The following is a 17,889-nucleotide window of genomic DNA, read 5'->3' as shown; positions in this document are numbered from 1 at the left end:
TTCCTCCATTGAATTACCTTAGCACCTTTGTCAAAAATAAATTGACCATATATGTGAGCAATGGTATGATGGTAAATGTTTAACAACTAACTCACTGGGAAAAAGAAGGGGCTTAATTTGTCGTGTTGGCCAATTTCCTGGTATGAATACTCTTACATGGCTCATTTCAAGCTACCAATAGTTTAACAGTCAGCTCACCAAATGCCTGAAAATTTGACAGTCAGCTCTGTAAGCCAGGATAGGCCAGCTTCAACACACTACTGTATACAAAGATCAATTTCTGAACTCTATTTTGTTCATAGATCTATGTGTCTACTTTTATGCCAGTAACATACTTGATTACTATAGTTTCATAATAAGTTTTGAAATAAGGAAATATAAATACTCAGACTTTCTTTCTCAAAAAAATTTTATCAGTTCTAGATCTCCTGTATTTCTATATAAATTTTAAAATCAGCTTGTCATTTTCTACAAAAAGTCCTGCTGAGATCTTGATAATATTTGCTTTGAAATTTATAGATCAATTTCTAGATTCGCCATCTTAGCAATATTAAATCCTCCAATTTATGAACATTGTATATGACTTCATTTGTTTAGGTTTTCGATTTCTCTCAGCAATATTATGTAGTTTTCAGTGTTCAGGCATTGCACTTCTTTTGTTAAACTTATTCCACAGCATTTTATTCTTTCTGATGCTGTTGTGAATGGATTTTTAAATTTTTAATTTTCCTGTTGTCTGAGACTAGTCTATAGAAATACAATTAATTTTTGTATATTCATTGTGTATCCAGTAACCTTGCTAAACTCACTCATTTGTTCTAGAACTTTTTGTAGATTCCTGATGATTTTCTAAGTACAAGATCATGTTATATGCAAATAATGACAGTTTTACTCTTCTTTTCTAATCTATATGCCTTTAATTTCTTTATCTTGCTTTATTATACTGGCTATGGCCTCCACTACAATGTTGACTAAAAGTGATAACAGTGGACATCCTTGCCTTTTTCCTGATCTTAAGGGGAAAGCATTAAGTCTTTCACCATAGAATATAATAGTAGTTGGAGGGTTTTTGTAGATATCCTCTATTAGGTTGAGGAAGTTCCCTTCTATTCCTAGTTTGCTGAGATTTTTTTAATCATGAAAAGGTGTTAGATTTTGTCCAACATTTTTTCTGTATCTATTAAGATGATCATATGGTTTCTGTTCTTTATTCTATGAAAATGGCATATTACATTAATTTTTTTTTCTTTTTTTTTGGTATCTTAAACCAAGCTTGCATTCCTAGGATAAACTTCACTTGTTAAACCTTCTTATATGTTGCTGGATTTGATTTGCTAATCTTTTGTTAAGGGTTTTAATATCTATATGCATGAGTAATATTGGCCTGTAGTTTTCTTAAAACGTGTTTGACTGGCTTGGTATCAGGGTAATACGTGATTTTACCCATCTTAAAATGAGTTAGGAAGTGTTCTCTCGTCCTCTGTTTTGAAAAGAGATTGTTAGGCTGGGTGTTTTTGTTTTTTTGTTGTTGTTGTTTGCGGTACGCTGGCCTCTCACTGTTGTGGTCTCTCCCGTTGCGGAGCACAGGCTCCAAACGCGCAGGCTCAGCGGCCATGGCTCACGGGCCCAGCCGCTCTGCGGCATGTGGGATCTTCCCAGGCCAGGGCACGAACCCACGTCCCCTGCATCGGCAGGCGGACTCTCAACCCCTGTGCCACCAGGGAAGCCCTAGGCTGGGTGTTTATTTGTTCCTTAATATTTGATAGAATTCAACAATATGAATTTTAATTCTAATGCTTGATAGAAGATCACCAGGGGCTGGATTTTCTTTGTGGAAAGACTTTAAGTGACTAATTCATTTCTTTACTTGATATACATTTATTCAGATTTTCTATTTCTTTTTTGAGTCAGCTTTTGTGATTTGCATCTTTCTAAGAATTTGTCCATTTCATCTATATTGTCAAGTTTAATGACGCAAAGTTGTTCCTAGTATTTCCTTGTAATGGAGCTACACTTTAAAGAGTAAATTAGCATAGGTCTCAAGAAGTCATAAAATGATATTATCTTCAGCACCAGCTTTATTTGTTTAAAAAAAATTCATCAAGTCCCTCCTATACACAGAGCAAAGACTGAGGAAACCTGGATTTATTGAGCACTTCACTGGATGTATCATACAATGTCCTTGGCACTTTTTATAGATCATCTCATAGGAGTGTCCTCCCAGAATTCTAGGTTTACCCAGAAGGAGGCAGCACTCTTTCCCCCCTTTCAGGGCAACTCGCAGTGTTCCCATTTCCTGTCTTAGGAACCATCTTTCTGCAAGTAATGGACACAGGTCCTTGGGGACCCAAACATCCAGAAGAGAGCAGCCTCAACCAGATAACTATGGTCTTGTAGCGCAACAACCCCTGCATTCCTGCGAATAATAAACGCAGACAATAATGCGAAAGTGGGGGCTGGCAAGCAGGGAAAGGGAACTGTAATTTTCTTATAACCTCTCATCTAGCTCTTACTCTTTTCTACGTGAGGTGTATTTGTATGTGCACTTACTTTAACTACCACGTTCCCCCACTCTTATCCTCCACCTCTGCCAACTGTAGGTTTCTTATTTTGGACCCTTTTTCTTCCTGACAGTTCCTAGCATAGTGCCTGCTAGACACTGCAACCTAAATTAATTTGTGTAGAATCAAACTGACTCCTACTTTGAGCAGTTTTCATTTTTAACTATCTGTACTCATAATTCATATATATCATACTCATATATATCCTGCACATGGCTTTCTCTGTGTGAGGCACTGTTTCCCAGGTGCACGGGGCCCTGTGAGCCCCATGCAGCCCGTGACAGACTGGGACAGCAGTTAGCTGCAGAATGAGCCATTTACCTAATGAGGGGAACCCACGTCCCGACACCTGTCATTGCCAACTGATGCCCATGCTAGATCTTTCCATGGAAGGGAAAGGAGAATTCTTCTCCTCTCATTCTCCGTTCACATTCGATAAGCTTCAAACCTTATATACTGACAAGTTTTTTGCCCAGTGTGTGCTTTCCTCATTTCAAAAAAAACTCACACATGGTGTGCATGTGTTTATTGGGTTTTAATGGATAAGAAGAGCAATCCTAAATGATTAGAATATTGGCATTCTCTATAAGACTCCCTTTCACACAAAAGAAGCTGAAAGATGCATGCAGTACATATACATGCATAGATCATAAAACTCCTCTCTTGACCCAGTCATCTCTAGCAGGAAGAAGCAATCATCCACTCCCCCTAGAAGGAGAGAGAAGCCTCTCTAAGCCCCCTGCAACCCACCAGGCCCAGGGATGTTCTTTTCTTTTTAATCTACAAACCCTACTTCCTTTAACCAACTCCTGACAATAGCTTGGCAACCGACAGCATTCGCTGACTGCTTCCACCTGAGTTCAATAAGGAGCCTGCTTCCCTTCTTCTAGAACACTTTAATATAACAAGTGTGGACACGATTTTTGAACAAAGACAATGTTTCCATGGCAACATAAATTACTGATGAAAATCTACAGGAAGATTTTAAACCATTAAGATTTAAAAGGGTGGTTTTCTTCCTTCATAAAGCAGTTGAGGAATGTTGTTGAAAATTTCGTTGTCAAGAGAGTGGGGAAAGAAGTATCTTTCCCAAGGACTTAGACACGTAATAAATAAATCTGGGGCTTATGGGCAGAGAAGTAGAATTTATATATGATTGTAGTTGGCAATAATCTATTATTCTAAGACTCCACTTCTGTCAAGAGGTGATTTGTGCTAATTAACACATGTGGATATTCTTCACAGCAGTAAAATTGTCCTTCTATACTTCTGTTTCATTGTTTCTTGTAAATGTCAAGCTTTTCCAAATGAGAAATGAAGGACCAGCCTCTATTCTCTTCTTTTACAACACCGTCTCTCCAAAGCCAAACCCTCTCTGCCTTCTCCTGATGCCTCCCCGCTTCCTCTTCTGAGACCTGGCTTCATCAATCACCCAGCTCTCTCCTGTCTTCAGTCTCTCCCTCTGTAACTTCTCTTTCAATATCTCCCCTTGAGTTACGGCAAGAAAATGTGCTTAAGTGGGACAAGGCCTTAAGGAGTGAACATCTGCTTATAGTGGGCCCTCAGTATTGGAGATTCAATTAATCAGGCATTCATTGAATGCTACTTTGTTCAAGTCTAACGTGAAGTGCATTCAGAAATGAACCTGCCACTGGAAGCTTCTGTCCAAATTTTGTCCACATTGGGCACCAAACTGTTGACTGCAGTGGTCAGAAAAAACAATAGCTGGACAGATATTTGATGTCTGTGTAATTGTTTAGACCTTCCCACTAATTGCAAGGTCAGTGAGGCGGGAGCAGCATCTGGCTTTCACACTGCATTTCCAGCTTCGTGACTGCAATGAAGATGTTCAATCATTTTTCTTGAGCACGTGACTCTGTAATGAAAACCAAATACATTATGATACAGTTATCCACCATAGACTTGGTCATTCTGATGTTCAGGTCTTCTGCAACTAATACGTTCTCATTTAACCCCACATCAATCCTGTGAAACAGGCCTTGAGCAAATCCTTTCCAAATGAGCTCACTGAAGTTCAGAGCAAGTGAGGGACTGACTGGAGGGTTAGAGCCAAGATGGCACCCAGGTTTATTTTATTCCAGAGCCTGTGTTCTTGCCAGGGAACCACCGACTCTCTTCTGGCCCAGGTTCTATGCTTGTTCCCACTTCCCTGCCCTCGGCCTGTGCTTCCCTGAGCCCTGGCATGTGCTGTGTGCACTGAGGCATCATTTTCTCCTGTAAGGGCCTGAGTTTCTTTGTTTCTGCTTGTGACCAGGCCCCCAGGCACGTATTTCTTAACCAGCTTTGCTGCATAGGAGGCTTTGCTACCTCTAGTGAAGGCTGCAAAATGTTCCCCCTCAGGTTCTTACAACAGGAGCATGACTGTCTCTATTCACTTGATGCCACAGCTCTGCTGGGAACTTGAACTTCCTGGGCTCTGCTCACACCAGTGCTCTCTGCCTTGCTGACCTGAACCCTGGGTTTTTAAAACTCCTTTCGATGGGAAGAATAATTTCTGATTGGAGTCTGTATTAGAATTTATTGCTATGTAACAGATTACTCCAAAACTTAGCAGCTTAGGCCCACAAATGTTAATGATCTCAGACAGCTTCTGAGGGTCAGAAATCCAGGAACAGCTCAGTTGGGGAGTTCTAGCTCAGGGTCTCTTGTGAGGTCCCCTGAACGGTTGCCTGGGGCTGAGGGTCCACTTCCAGGATGGGTCACTCATATGGCTTTTAGCAGGAAGCTCGGTTCCTTGCCACACGGACCTCTCCCTAGGGGCTGTTTGAGTGTCCTCGTGACGTGGCAGCATGCTGTCCCCAGGCTGAGTGATCCAGGAGAGGGAGAGCAAGGACGAGGCTACAATGACTTTGTGGTGCAGTCTCGGGTGCTACATACCATCACTTCCACCGTATTCTGTTTGTTGGAAGCAAGTCACTAAGTCCAATCACATTCAAGGGGCGGGGAATTAAACTCCACCTAAGGGAAGAATGTCAAGGAATTTGTGGACATACTATGAGAAGTGGTATATATGCCATGAGATGCTCGTGTAGCAACTTTATGCCCCCTCCCTGTCTGGGGCAGCCCAGGGACTTCCTGTTTAGCTGTTCACAGGGGTGAGGTGGAGGCTGCATTCTGAATCCCTGTCCAGGGCACAGTGAGGATTACACAGATGCAGAAAGACAGTCCTGACCTTCAACAAGGGCACAGGCTGGGAGGGAAGGAAGATATCTACACAGGTGGCCTAGGACAAGCTGGAGGACAGTGAGTGCTACCAAGAGATGAAGGTCAGAGGAGGAAGGCCTGATTCAGCAGTGGGTCTGGGGACTCCCTGGAGGGGAGAGCACTGGATCCTGTCACGGAAGGTCATGTAATGCTTCAGCAACTGGAGGCGTGGACGGAATAGCGTGCCAGGAAGGGGAACAGCACGGCAGGAAAGTGCAGTCTGTGTCTGGGGAAGGGCGGTGTGGAGTCCTCCTGGGCAGAGTCGGTGACGGTACCCGTGGCACAGTGTCGTGAGGACAGCATAAGACAGTGCAGTCAGAGAACCTGGCATGCAGAAAACACTTGCTCAGTGATGATGCGGATGACTGATGAAGATAGAGGAATGAGGCTGGAATGGTCACTTGGGGCCAAGTCACAGGGCTCTGCCTATCATCCTAAGGAATCGTGACACGTGGCAACTAGAAGGGACCTTAGCTGGGACTTGGTCCTTTAGGACACTGGGAACTGCTAAGGTGTTCCCATAGGGGAGAGTGTGCTCACAGCCGAGCAGATTAATCCTGCGGCACGTCTTGGGTGGCTCCAAGTGAGGAGATGGGGACCAGGATCCTGATGCTGTGGTCCAGGGAGAGGAGGTGTTGAGGGCCCAGGTGAGGGGGGCACAGGGGCTGGACAGGAGGAGGTGAAGGTAGAGCATTTGTTGACTCCTTTAAAAACTCTGCCTGGTCAGCACAATCCAAAAGCTCTACTTCAGCAGCTGCTCTAAGCGTGATTATGCTGTGATTTGAAGGTCCCGAGGGAGCAGCCCAGGAACATCTTGTCTACCAAGTCCCCACACACCGAGACGGCTCACACCGGGCCTGGCTCCGCCATCCCTGGCTGGAGCTTGGGGGCCGGCCCAGGCTCCCCTCCATAGGTTTCCCCAGCACACAGGGGCCATCAGCGGAGTCCTGTAAGGAGTCCTTATGCCCAGACCTGAACATAGCAGTAGAGCCACTTCTCTGTGCAGCTGACTCACCCACAGAGGGGCATCATAGTCCCAAACCCATTCTCTGCCCCTGCAGGGATTATTAGGATATCAGTGATGCCCTAAGCCTCAAGTGACGGGGTCCATCTAGGGGACACTGAGGCCTTGGCAATGTGGTTGGATCATCCTATCCCCATGACTTCCTTACATCCCAATACAGGAGAAGCCTTGGCATGAGGAACATCTCTGGGAGGCCAGCGCAGCAGCCTGCAGATGTGGATCCTCCCAGTTTGCCCAGAGCCTCACTGTGGTGTGTACCAGACAGGCTGAAGGGCAGTGCTTTTTCTGTGTTTGCTGCCAGGATCCAAAGTCGCTATGAGCTTGAGGTGGGTTACACACCCACCCCCAAGTGTGGAGAAGCGGATAGAACAAGGCCTTTGAGTCAGGCAGACTGCGGTCCAGTAACTGCCTGACTATGTACTGGCTTGTACTGGCTTGGCTTGGCGTCCCTTCATTTCCCTGTGCTCAGTTCCTCACACACAGCATGGGGTGAATAACAGTGACCACACAGGGTGTTCAAAGGCTAAAGTAGGGTTAACAAGTAGGTGCTGGGCAAGTGTTTGTTAAGTTTTCCTCTCCTTCCCTGTCCTGATTCTCCGTGCCGCTGCCCCCAGCCAGCCCCTTTCCCACCTGAGGCAGCTTCACTCAGCAGGGGCACTAGGTGCCTCCTGTCAATCTAGGGAGGATGGATTCTGTGGAAGCTTGGGTGACTTGGCATGTTTACTTTCATAAGGGAAACTCTTCCCGACAAGAACTTAAGACTTGCGGCTCATGGGTTTTAGGGGCGTGGTTTAAGCAGTAATAGAAACCCCACGTGTGAGCAGCCTTCACAAGTCTCTGTAGTAGAACAGAACCCTTGATTTTCTTTGGTTCTCCAAATGTTTCTTGGATGTTTTGCTCTATGCTATTCAGGGCAGCAGGGAAACAGAGATAAACAGAGCTCAGTTCCTGGTGAAAATGGCCTCTGGCTAAGGCAGGAGACAAGTTTGTGAGACCATCATCATTTCAGCATGATGGGCACCGGATAGAAGCATAAGATGTCCTCTTGCCTCCAAGGAGCAAGCGCTGCACCATCTAGGCAGGCAGGAAGGGCTCAGGAGGAGGGCCAGTTGCTGACCAGAAAGGAAATCAAATAACAGCTGTTTCTAGTAAATGCCTACTGAATGCCAAACCCTTCAATCCTGAGAGGAATGTAGGAAAGATATGGAGTGTGGCTCTGAATGATGGCCCAGGGGGAGGGAAGGGCCCTGGCAGGCAGGTGAGGACTGAGGTCCTTGCCCAGCCAGGCCCCTAACCTGTAGTCTGATACAGGGTAAGTTAAAGGATATCCCTCTGCAGCCACGCAAATGAGATTGGACTTGAAGGAGAGTTCTGTCATGAATTTTCTGTTATATATCTTATCCCTCGAGAGAGACAAATGGACTCATGAAAGAACTAAAGAATGTGAAACTGCTAGGTAACCAAAAAGTTGGACAGTACAGTACAGTAGAGGGTCCAGGAGCCAAGAGCTGGGAGACTTTGGGCTGAGTAGTCCAGGAGGGCTTCCTGAGAGGGGAGAGCCCTGAGCTGGGCCTTGAAGAATAACTAAAATTGGGACAGTCTGAGAGGAAGAGGACACCGTCAGTGGAGGAATAGGAATAGTGCTGCCTCGCTCAGAAGTGTTCAGTGGCTCCCCAGCCCTCCCACGAGCATCCAGGCATGGCATTCCAGGCTCTGTACAGCCTGCTCCTAGCTCCTGCCTGCCCCGTCACCTTGCCATCCCTCCAAGAGCCCCACCCTCCCGCTCCCTGAGTGGTTCAGCTGCTCTGTGAACCTGCCCCAAATACCTCACTGCTGCCTGATTCCCCCCACCCACTTCTCTATCTGCATCCTTCAGTGCCCCCTTCCCCACTTCACCCCTCAGAATAAAGCATCCTTTCCCCTCTATCCTTCTGATCTCTGTCCCATTTGCTTCATTCTGCCTTTTCTTAGGGTCACACATGGACAGACCCTGACTCACTAAACTCTAGAGACCTCAACCTTGGCTTCCTCCTCTCTGTGGGCCACATGCCATGGCCATGGCTGGAGTTTGGCAAATGCCAAACAAATGAATGAATGAATGATCAAGCTGAAATCTGGTTGCACAGAAAGGGGAGTTGATGGTTACAGGGGACCATGAACTCATGGCAAAAGGAACTGGACATGACTGACCTGAGAGTGTGGCCCGTACTGCTCTGGGAGGAGCATCTCAGGGCTGGGGGAGCTCAGGTATTCTCTGTCCAGTCTGTGTTATATAAACCCTCCACAGCATTGCAGACAGCAGGCCAGAGCCTGCACAAGCACCTCCAGTGAGGGCCGCCAGCACGCTGCAGCTCCAGCATGTTGTCCGAGTGCAGTGGGAAGGATGTGGGCTGTGGAGCCCAACAGACCTGGGCTGAGAATCAGCTCTGCTATTTGCCAGCTGTGTGGCCTTATGCAAGCCACTTAACCTCTCTGAGCCTTGGTGACCCTCTTTCATAAAAGGGAAATAATACTGCTTCCTTTCAAAGTTTTTGTAAGGATTACAGAGAATATACAAAACCAAAACAACCTTCCAGCTTATAAGAGGTGACTAATGAATGGTACATAATTTTTTTATGACATATGATTAATTGTTCCATGTGGCTGGGGAAGGTTTTGTGGAGAGTTCAAAGAAAGTTCTAGGTAATAGAATCTGGGTTTAAACCTAATAGCCTGTTATAAGTACAGTGAACTTATTATGGGACTCATTAACACATCCCACGTGAAGATGATGTACCAAAGTTGTTCAAGACCAGGGTGACAAAGCTGTCCCCACAAGGACACGTCCCATGGACAATGCTCACAGAGAGACACTTGCCAGCCCACAGGGGCCGCTGCAGAGAGAGAGAGAGAAAGCTGCAGAAGCTGGCCTGGGAGAAATGACCCAGAATCAGTACTTGGGGCCAGTGTATACCTATCTCAGCCCTCATTCTGCAAGCAGGCAGGCAGGCAGGGGTGGGAGCAGAGAATCCAGGTTTCTGCCATCGTATTTTGGGAGCCAGGTTGTTACTGCTTTGGCTACTGGGAGATGCAGGCCAGGTACCAGGGCCCGAGGGTAGGAGGAAGGAAGGGAGTCCTGGCGCCTCAGGCAGGTAATGGGGCCCGAGCCCCAGAGGCAGCCCAGGCCAGCACTGGGCCTGTGTGTAGCGCGAAAATGGCTCAGAAGTCGGGTCATGGTAACTGGTTGAGGCTACAGAGGCAAACGGGGGGAGGAGGAGGAGGGGAGGAGAGGATCAAAAAGCAGCCTTGAAGCCGAGTAGGTGGCTGCCATTAACAGAATCAGGAGAGTCTCAACCCTCCTCCCAAATCCCCTCTCTCCCCAGGTTCCACGGCTCAGGGGGTAGTGTCCCCACCCACAAACCCAAATATCTCTCCAAGCCTGGCCTCCCTCAGCTCAGCCATATTCGAGTCCCGCCCATTTCCCTCGACTCAGTGCCGTGTTCTGTCCCCACTGCCACGATCCTGGTTCAGGCCTCCGCTTTCCTCCTGGCTCACTGCCCATCCCTTCTGGCCTCCCACTCCACCCCTTCCCCCCTGTCCCCATTCACACTGCTACCAAAGTTCTCTTCCCCAAGAAGAATCTGGCCAGCATGCATCCATGGCTTGAACTCATCTGGCAACTTCTTGTTATAGTCCAGACCATCCCCTTGGCGTGGCTGGCAGGACCTTCACGACTTGCCCAGCCTCTCCTGTCCTTCCCCACCAAGCTTCATCCCAGCCACCCGAGCTGCCCGTGGGTCCTCCTGGGGGGCCGGGCCTCTCGTGAGTCTCTTTGCCCCCCATTCTGCCTGGAAACCCGCCCCGCCACGTTCGGCCAGCTCCCTGTCAACCTCCATGACTCCTTCCGGAACCCACCCCCCAACTCCCGGGCTGGTGCAGGAGCTCCTCCCCTGTGCTCCCCACTCCCTCCTCCTTCATGGAGCCTATCTTATTGTCCTGGAGTAAACTCCAGTCCCTCCCTCTCCCACACCTTGAGTTCATCCTGCCAGGCAGACCTTAAGCACTCAGTAAATGTTTTATAAATGAATGAATAAATGAATGAATGAATGAGTGCAATGGAGCAGTGAGGGAATCCAAGAAGAGAAGACAACTTGGCAGGGGAGACAAGATGATTTGGTTGTAGGGATGCTGAGTCTGAGTTGGTGGGGCATTTAGAAGTAGGTCCAACTGCACTGGAGAGGCAAGTCTAAAGCTTCAGGAGGATCTCTTAAGAAACTGTGGTCAGTCTGCTCACACATGAGCCAGTGCCCCTCAGAAGCTCAAATGACCAAGATATGGCTCAGTGTTACCAAACCAGCTTTATCAACTCAGAGACCCTCAGAGCCTGAAGGACATTATAAGGACATTGTCTGGTCAATTCTTTTTTTGACAGATGAGGAAACTAAGGCTCAGGGAGGGGAGAGGCCTGCTCAGCATCTACCTAGAGGCAGAGCTAGGGCTAGAATTCGTGTGTCTCCTTGGCAGCCTGAGCTCTCTCTACCGTCCCCTGTGGCCTGTTGTTTGTGGCACTCATGTCCGAGCCCTGAAGGAGGGAGTTACCATGAGGATGAGAGAGGGTGCTGGAGAGCCTCACTCCACAGATATCCGCACACTGGCTCTTCCTTTCCCACAACACAGCTTCTCATGGCCCCAAATCAGGGGAGACTGATAAAGACCTCAGAGCCACAGAGCTTATGTATTGAATGTCTTGCACTCAACAAACAGGATGGACCCTGTGGCCTACATCAGCAGCGACATTTATTTTACCCTGTTTTGAACACTGTCACCGTCTACTCTCCAGTCCCGTAACAGATCAGATATGGCTGATTAGAAACCAGGAGAGAGATTGCTATGAACAAGCAAACTGACACACTGACTCAAAAAACACCAGATAGGGATCATTTAGGGTAAGGACCAATAGCCATTCACACCAAACCCACTAAGACTCTCATGTATCCCAACACAAGCCCCCATGGTGACATCCGGTTGTGTTCAGTACATTTTGCTTATTTATGATCTGCAGGCATTTAGACATTTCACAAGGATTTTCATCTAAAGTGATTGAGATTGTTAAGCTTCAGGTAGCACAAGAAGCAAGCCCTCTGCTATTGAAGAGAAGTATTAACTTTAAAGATTCAGGGTTACAAAGCATCTTCATCATGACAAAGAAAGGAACAGAACTGGCTTTTTTTTTTTTTTTTTTTTTGATGAGTATTTTTTTTTTTGTAGAGTTCTTTTTTTTTTAACATCTTTATTGGAGTATATTTGCTTTACAGTGGTGTGTTAGTTTCTGCTGTATAACAAAGTGAATCAGATATATGTACACATATATCTCCATATCCCCTCCCTCTTGCGTCTCCCTCCCACCCTCCCTATCCCACCCCTCTAGGTGGTCACAAAGCATGGAGCTGATCTCCCTGTGCTATGCAGCTGCTTCCCACTAGCTATCTATTTTACATTTGGTAGTGTACACATGTCCATGCCACTCTCTCACTTCGTCCCAGCTTCCCCTTCCCCCTCCCCGTGTCCTCAAGTCCATTCTCTACGTCTGTGTCTTTATTCCTGTCCTGCCCCTAGGTTCTTCAGAATCTTTTTTTTTTTTTTTTTAGATTCCATGTATATGTGTTAGCACATGGTATTGGTTTTACTCTTTCTGACTTACTTCACCCTGTATGACAGTCTCAAGGTCCAACCACCTCACTACAAATAACTCAATCAGAACTGGCACTTTTTCATTTGGCCACAACGTACCAGGCACAATGTCCAACACCTTGTCTCCTTTAACAGTCACAGCTCTCTAACCTCACACACAGCAGCATTCGGTCATATGTGTTGAACTCATGAATGACTAAATGGATTGAGTTTTTTCAGCCTCATTTTAGGTATTGTGAAAATGAGGCCTAAAGATGAGAACTGTCTGTCCATGGTCACACAGTGGGAGCTGGGAGCCCATGCTCTTTCTCTAAGTACTGCTGCTGTTGTCACAACCTGCCTTGACCGGGCAGGAGGGAACACTTACACTTACACAGGAGGAGAGAGTGAGTTCACTCTTCAGCCACACATCAGTCAGCACGACAAGCACTAACTGAGAACCCGCTGTGCTTGCTGCCCTGTGTGAGAGCACTGCTTCTGGATATAGGATGTATCATATCACTTAGGCCTTCTTTGATTTGCAGGAATGAATTCAGAGCATGGACTGACATCAAGCCTGTGAAACCCATAAAAGCCAAGCCCCAATACAAGCCCCCGGATGATAAGATGGCTCATGAGACCAGCTACAGCGCCCAGTTCAAAGGGGAGGCCAATAAGCCAACCCCAGCTGACAATAAGGTCATTGATCGCAGAAGAATACGCAGCCTCTACAGTGAGCCTTTCAAGGAACCTCCAAAGGTGAGACTGAACTTCTGGGGACCCATCAGCACTGTCTGGCATGGAGGGGTTAACTGCAGCAGAGATTGGGGGGTGGGGAAGGGGGTACTGCCAAATCTGGCCCCACCCCCAAGGGCTTCTTTAAAGCCCCTCCTTTCCTTCACAGCACACAGAGACAGAGGGGCTTCTTACCAGGGACCTTTGCTAAATTCAAAGTGAATTTTTAAAGGAACATTACCTAAAATGAAAACAGCTTAAGGACTGGTAGGTTTCCAGAGAACTAGCTTCTGATTTTGAGAAACCCCCCCAAAATGGCAGAAAATCTCACATGAGCCCTAAATCCCCTTGTCTTAAAATAACTGTGCTTTTGCCCCTGAAGTGCTGACCCAGCCTTGGAGGCTTCCTTGCTTGACTTCTTTCCCACCTAGCCCCTGCCTCATCCTCAGCTCCAATCACTGGACACTTCTTTACCTCCCAAATCCCTAAAAACCACCTGCCTTTTGTTATCCTTTCCCTCCAGCCGGCAACAATTCTCAGTCTGTCACAATACACCTGTCACATAAGCTGCAAGATGTGTTCCAAGTAATCTGTTACTATAATAAACAGTTTGTGAATGATTTTCATTTCTAAGTAAGTTACAGTGGATTCAGGGATTTTCCAACGACAACAGAGCTTTGCCTTATTTGCATCGCAATATGCATTCATGAGAGGGAGAATCATGTTGGGGACTCCGCTGCTGAGACAGGAATCATACATGCCATAGCTTATTCTATGATGTCAAGCCATCTGGAATTGTGCAAATATCAGCTCTCCTCTCTATAATAGCAGTAAAAGTCTGAAAACCTGAGAGCCTTTGCTCTGCTTTGCCCTAAAGTCTTGCAGTCAAGTGGAGTTTCCTCTTTGGCCCAGGACTGGTTTACAGGTAAGGCAACTACCAACCCAGTTTGCCTGGACTACTCCAGATGAAGCATTGAAAATTCCATATTCCATGAAAGCCCTCAGTCCTGGGCAAACCAGGACGATCGGTTACCTTATTTACAGGTCAGGGGTGACTGAAAACCCCTAGACTTCATTGAGTGGATGACCCAGCCTGTGAGGCCCAACATCATCTCTGTCCACCTTCCACAGATGAAGTGGGACCCAGGACATGGGGTTGACTTTGGACAAAACAAGATTCTAGTAGAGGAGGGAGGGAAGATTGGGGAAAGTAAGTCCAGAGGTGGGTGAGAGGAGGGTGGCATATTGAGGGATCATACCCAGTGGCCCAGAGTTCTTGAGAAAGAGAAAAAAAGACCATCTTCCAGGAATGAGGGGGCAGAACTAGCAGGAGGTAGCTTGGGGAGAGTGAAGTGGGCTTGAAGAGAAGCTCTGGGGAAGACCGTCTGGGGAGCCAGCCAGAGGGGAGGAGGGGATGGCTGGACAGCGCTGAAGGCCTCACTGGGCGAAACTGCCCGCCCAAGCCTCTCAGTGAGGACATTTGTGCACAGGAGCTCAGAAACAGGAAAGGCCAGCTCCTGCTGTGGTAGTAAACCGCCCAGAATCTCAGTGTCTTCCATCAACAAAGGTTTATTTTATTTCTTTTTTTTGTTGGCGGTACGCGGGCCCCTCACTGCTGTGGCCTCTCCCGTTGCGGAGCACAGGCTCCGGACGCGCAGGCTCAGCGGCCATGGCTCACAGGCTTAGTTGCTCCGTGGCATGTGGGATCTTCCCGGACCGGGGCACGAACCCGTGTCCCCTGCATCGGCAGGCGGACTCTCAACCACTGCGCCACCAGCAAAGCCCAACAAAGGTTTATTTCTTACCAGTATGGGCCCACCGTGAGTGGGCTGCAGCTCTTTTCCTCGGCACCTCTTCCATCTGGAACTCAGGGTGAGGAACAGCCTCTCTGTGGCAGAGGAAGGGCACATTGGGAAGCACAGGCTGACTCTTGATCTTCTGTCTAGAGGTGACCCGTCACCTCTGCTCACATCTCATTGCCTAAAGCTACTCACGTGGCCTGCCTGAGTTGAGCAGGATGGGGAGGTACAGTCCTCCCGCGGGCAGGGGCAGCAGGGAGTGCATCACAGAACACCGTCCACCTGGCAGGGCCCAGGGCGAGGGCTGGCGGCGGGAGCCAGTGTGGCCAGCGAGAGGGCGTCCAGAACGGCTGACCGGGGGCTTCAGAGGGGAGATGCCAGATGCCCTAGCGTCCCTGAGAGGCTTTACATGCCATGCCCCTCCGAGTCCTGTGTTGTTACTGTTATCCTTTCACTAATCACGTCTTCTCTCTAAATTTGCCCTCCTACTCCCTCCCCTTCTGTGTTTCTGTTCGCCGTCTGTCTGTCTGTCTCTCCGTGCAGGTGGAGAAACCTAGTCTCCAGAGTTCCAAACCAAAAAAGACCTCAGTGAGCCATAAGCCCCCGAGGAAGGCCAAAGACAAGCAGGTGGTGTTGGGCCGGGCCTCCAAGAAAAAGAGCGCGGAGGGCGCCAGCGCTGCCCCGCCTGCTGACAAGGAGCAGAGTGCAGAGATGAACAACAAGCTGGCTGAGGCTAAAGAGTAATGCACTGCACTTCCCTTGCTTCCTCTCTCCTTTTTCTTTTTTCTTTTTCACTAACCAACAAAAAAGGCCACAAAATTGATTAGAGGCTTCCCATCTGCATGGGTCCTGAATGTCCTAGGAGCTCTTTGGTTTCTTTGAACAGACGGGTCTTGTGTCCGAGACTGGGCGGCCTGTCTCCTGTGCAGATCTAGAGCAGGTCCGCACCACGGGCCCCTGGACCAGCCAGAGCCTGTGTGCAGGGCGGTGCCTCCTGGCGGGGGAGAATATACCTGCCGAGGGAGGCCCGGGGACCACAGGGGAACCGTCCTGGCGGTGCTTCGACATGAATGTAGGGCGTCCTCCTCCTGTTTCTCCCCAGGGTCTGTGCCAGTGATCAATTTTGAACTTTAGGTAAAAGTGTTCTTTTCCAAAACTCATGCGCTATAGAAGCTTGACCTGGGCTTCGGCAATTGACAAAATTTGTGGAAATATTTAACAAGCAAAGAAAAAAATTCTGGCCTTCATGTCCATAAAATGAGTTGTATCTGTTAAGTTTAAGTAATTTTTTCATAGACTCTTCTGTTAGAAACACGTGACTGCATTTAGTTTCCTATCAGTGGGCTTTAAATTGTATAGCAAGTAAATGATGCGCCACTGATGACCAAAACTAGGCCAGGGCAAAAAGGTTAGGTGTTGTAGGTACACTCCAGACATCATAGGAAGATGACAAAAATGAGGAGATTGTTTTCCTGTTAACTCTCCGCCTATCCAGTGCTGCGGATTTTGCAAAGTGACTGGTTACAGAGGACTGAGGAAGAAAGTTCAAGGTGTAACGATAGTGTATTTAGAATGTGGCTTTCTTGCCTCTGAGAAACACACAGCAGGAAGCAGATGTAGTGGCTACTGTGACAATGTTTACTGTTCCTGCCTGGACTCTTCTTGCTCTGTTCTTCAGAGAGGACAGGAGATGCTGAACTTCAGGTTATGGGAAATTTCTATGACTTAGCCTAAGATGAGGAAAGTTCCCTGCTATGTGATTAGCAAGCATTTTTGACCTCATTTCTGAATAAAAGCAGCTCTCCCTGCATTGTGTGTCTCGTGTCTGTGTGGCCAATGCTGCCAGTGGCAGCTGTGCCACTTAACTGTGCTAGAGTTGTGTTGTAGGCATTAGCCAGGGAGTTGTGGAAAGATCTCACATACCTACCAGAAAAATTACATTTGCAAGCCCCGTGGCGGCGTGTAGATTGCTCAGTACTCTTTATTTCCCATGTCCCCAGGGAGCTTCCTGTCGCCGGCATTCTGAAATCGCTGGGCTGTTGTGTGACACCAGCCTCTGCTCAGGCGTACTTTCCTTTTGTAATAAAAGTGGTAATGAGTGAAGTCCTCACAGTTCCCTACCTCAAAAGTCCCGTTAGGTCCTTCAAGTTGGAGGAAATAGAGCCTCCACAAGCTCTCTCATCTTCTGACCATTCAGGCAGCAAAATCCCCATTTACACCATTTTATTTGTCATCTTTGGGCTGATTGAGAAGTCTCTTGCAAATTAATTGAGCCTGTGCTATGCAGGCCCTATTTCCTAAGAGGACAGAACCTGCAGAAATGAAGCGCTTGGCCAGGCCTTTCTGCCATCTTCTTTCTGTCCCAGGGAAGGAACTGTGAGGAAGAAGTACTGAGGAAGGTAGAAAATGTTAGTGAGTTTCAGTGTTTATGAATCACAGATTTTGATGCCTAGCTGGAAAGGGCTAGAGTAGATCTCGGTACTGATTCAGGTATGCGCTAGCTGGTCTTAACAATAATCTCATGCTGAGAGCTCAGTCAGCATGATCTTAACTTTGTCCAGAGAATCTGCCAACGTATGTTCGTTCTCTTGAGATCTGGCATTCGTCAGGCATGTTGATGTTAGCCACGATTTGAATTTCTCCGTAGAATAGTCATCTGTTTTTTTGCAGATCAAGTAAATCAAACTTTACGACACACAGGGGACCATTCACTCAACATTCGCTTATTGGATGCCTGTGTGCCCGACATGGGGCCAGCCACGGTGGGTAGCGTGTATAAATGTCTCCACCACAGCACAACCAGGATACGTAGGACTTCACCCCTGTGTCTGATTCAAGTTTGTGTTGCCCAAACAGTAGAGTTTCCCACCCACCTTGTGGCCTCAGGCACTGAGTT

At 47.6% G+C, this 17,889-nt stretch overlaps 1 protein-coding gene across 3 annotated transcripts in view; it reads left to right on the top strand.

The window, feature by feature from the left end:
- MAP6 (microtubule associated protein 6) overlaps positions 1-17,889 on the top strand; it is an 89,687-nt gene that overhangs the window by 47,004 nt on the left and 24,794 nt on the right. The window contains exons 2-3 of one of the 3 annotated variants that reach the window (XM_081238943.1): positions 13,005-13,218; positions 15,537-15,733. The exons of 1 other annotated variant lie outside the window; for it this stretch is intronic. In XM_081238943.1, coding sequence (XP_081095069.1) covers positions 13,005-13,218; positions 15,537-15,733 — 411 coding nt within the window. The remainder of the gene's footprint in view (positions 1-13,004; positions 13,219-15,536; positions 15,734-17,889) is intronic. One more of the 3 variants, XM_081238945.1, reaches the window with a different exon arrangement.

The sequence above is a fragment of the Mesoplodon bidens genome, assembly GCF_964165515.1.
Source record: "Mesoplodon bidens genome assembly, chromosome: 7".
NCBI lineage: Eukaryota > Metazoa > Chordata > Mammalia > Artiodactyla > Ziphiidae > Mesoplodon > Mesoplodon bidens.
This window is presented reverse-complemented; position numbering and strand designations above follow the sequence as displayed.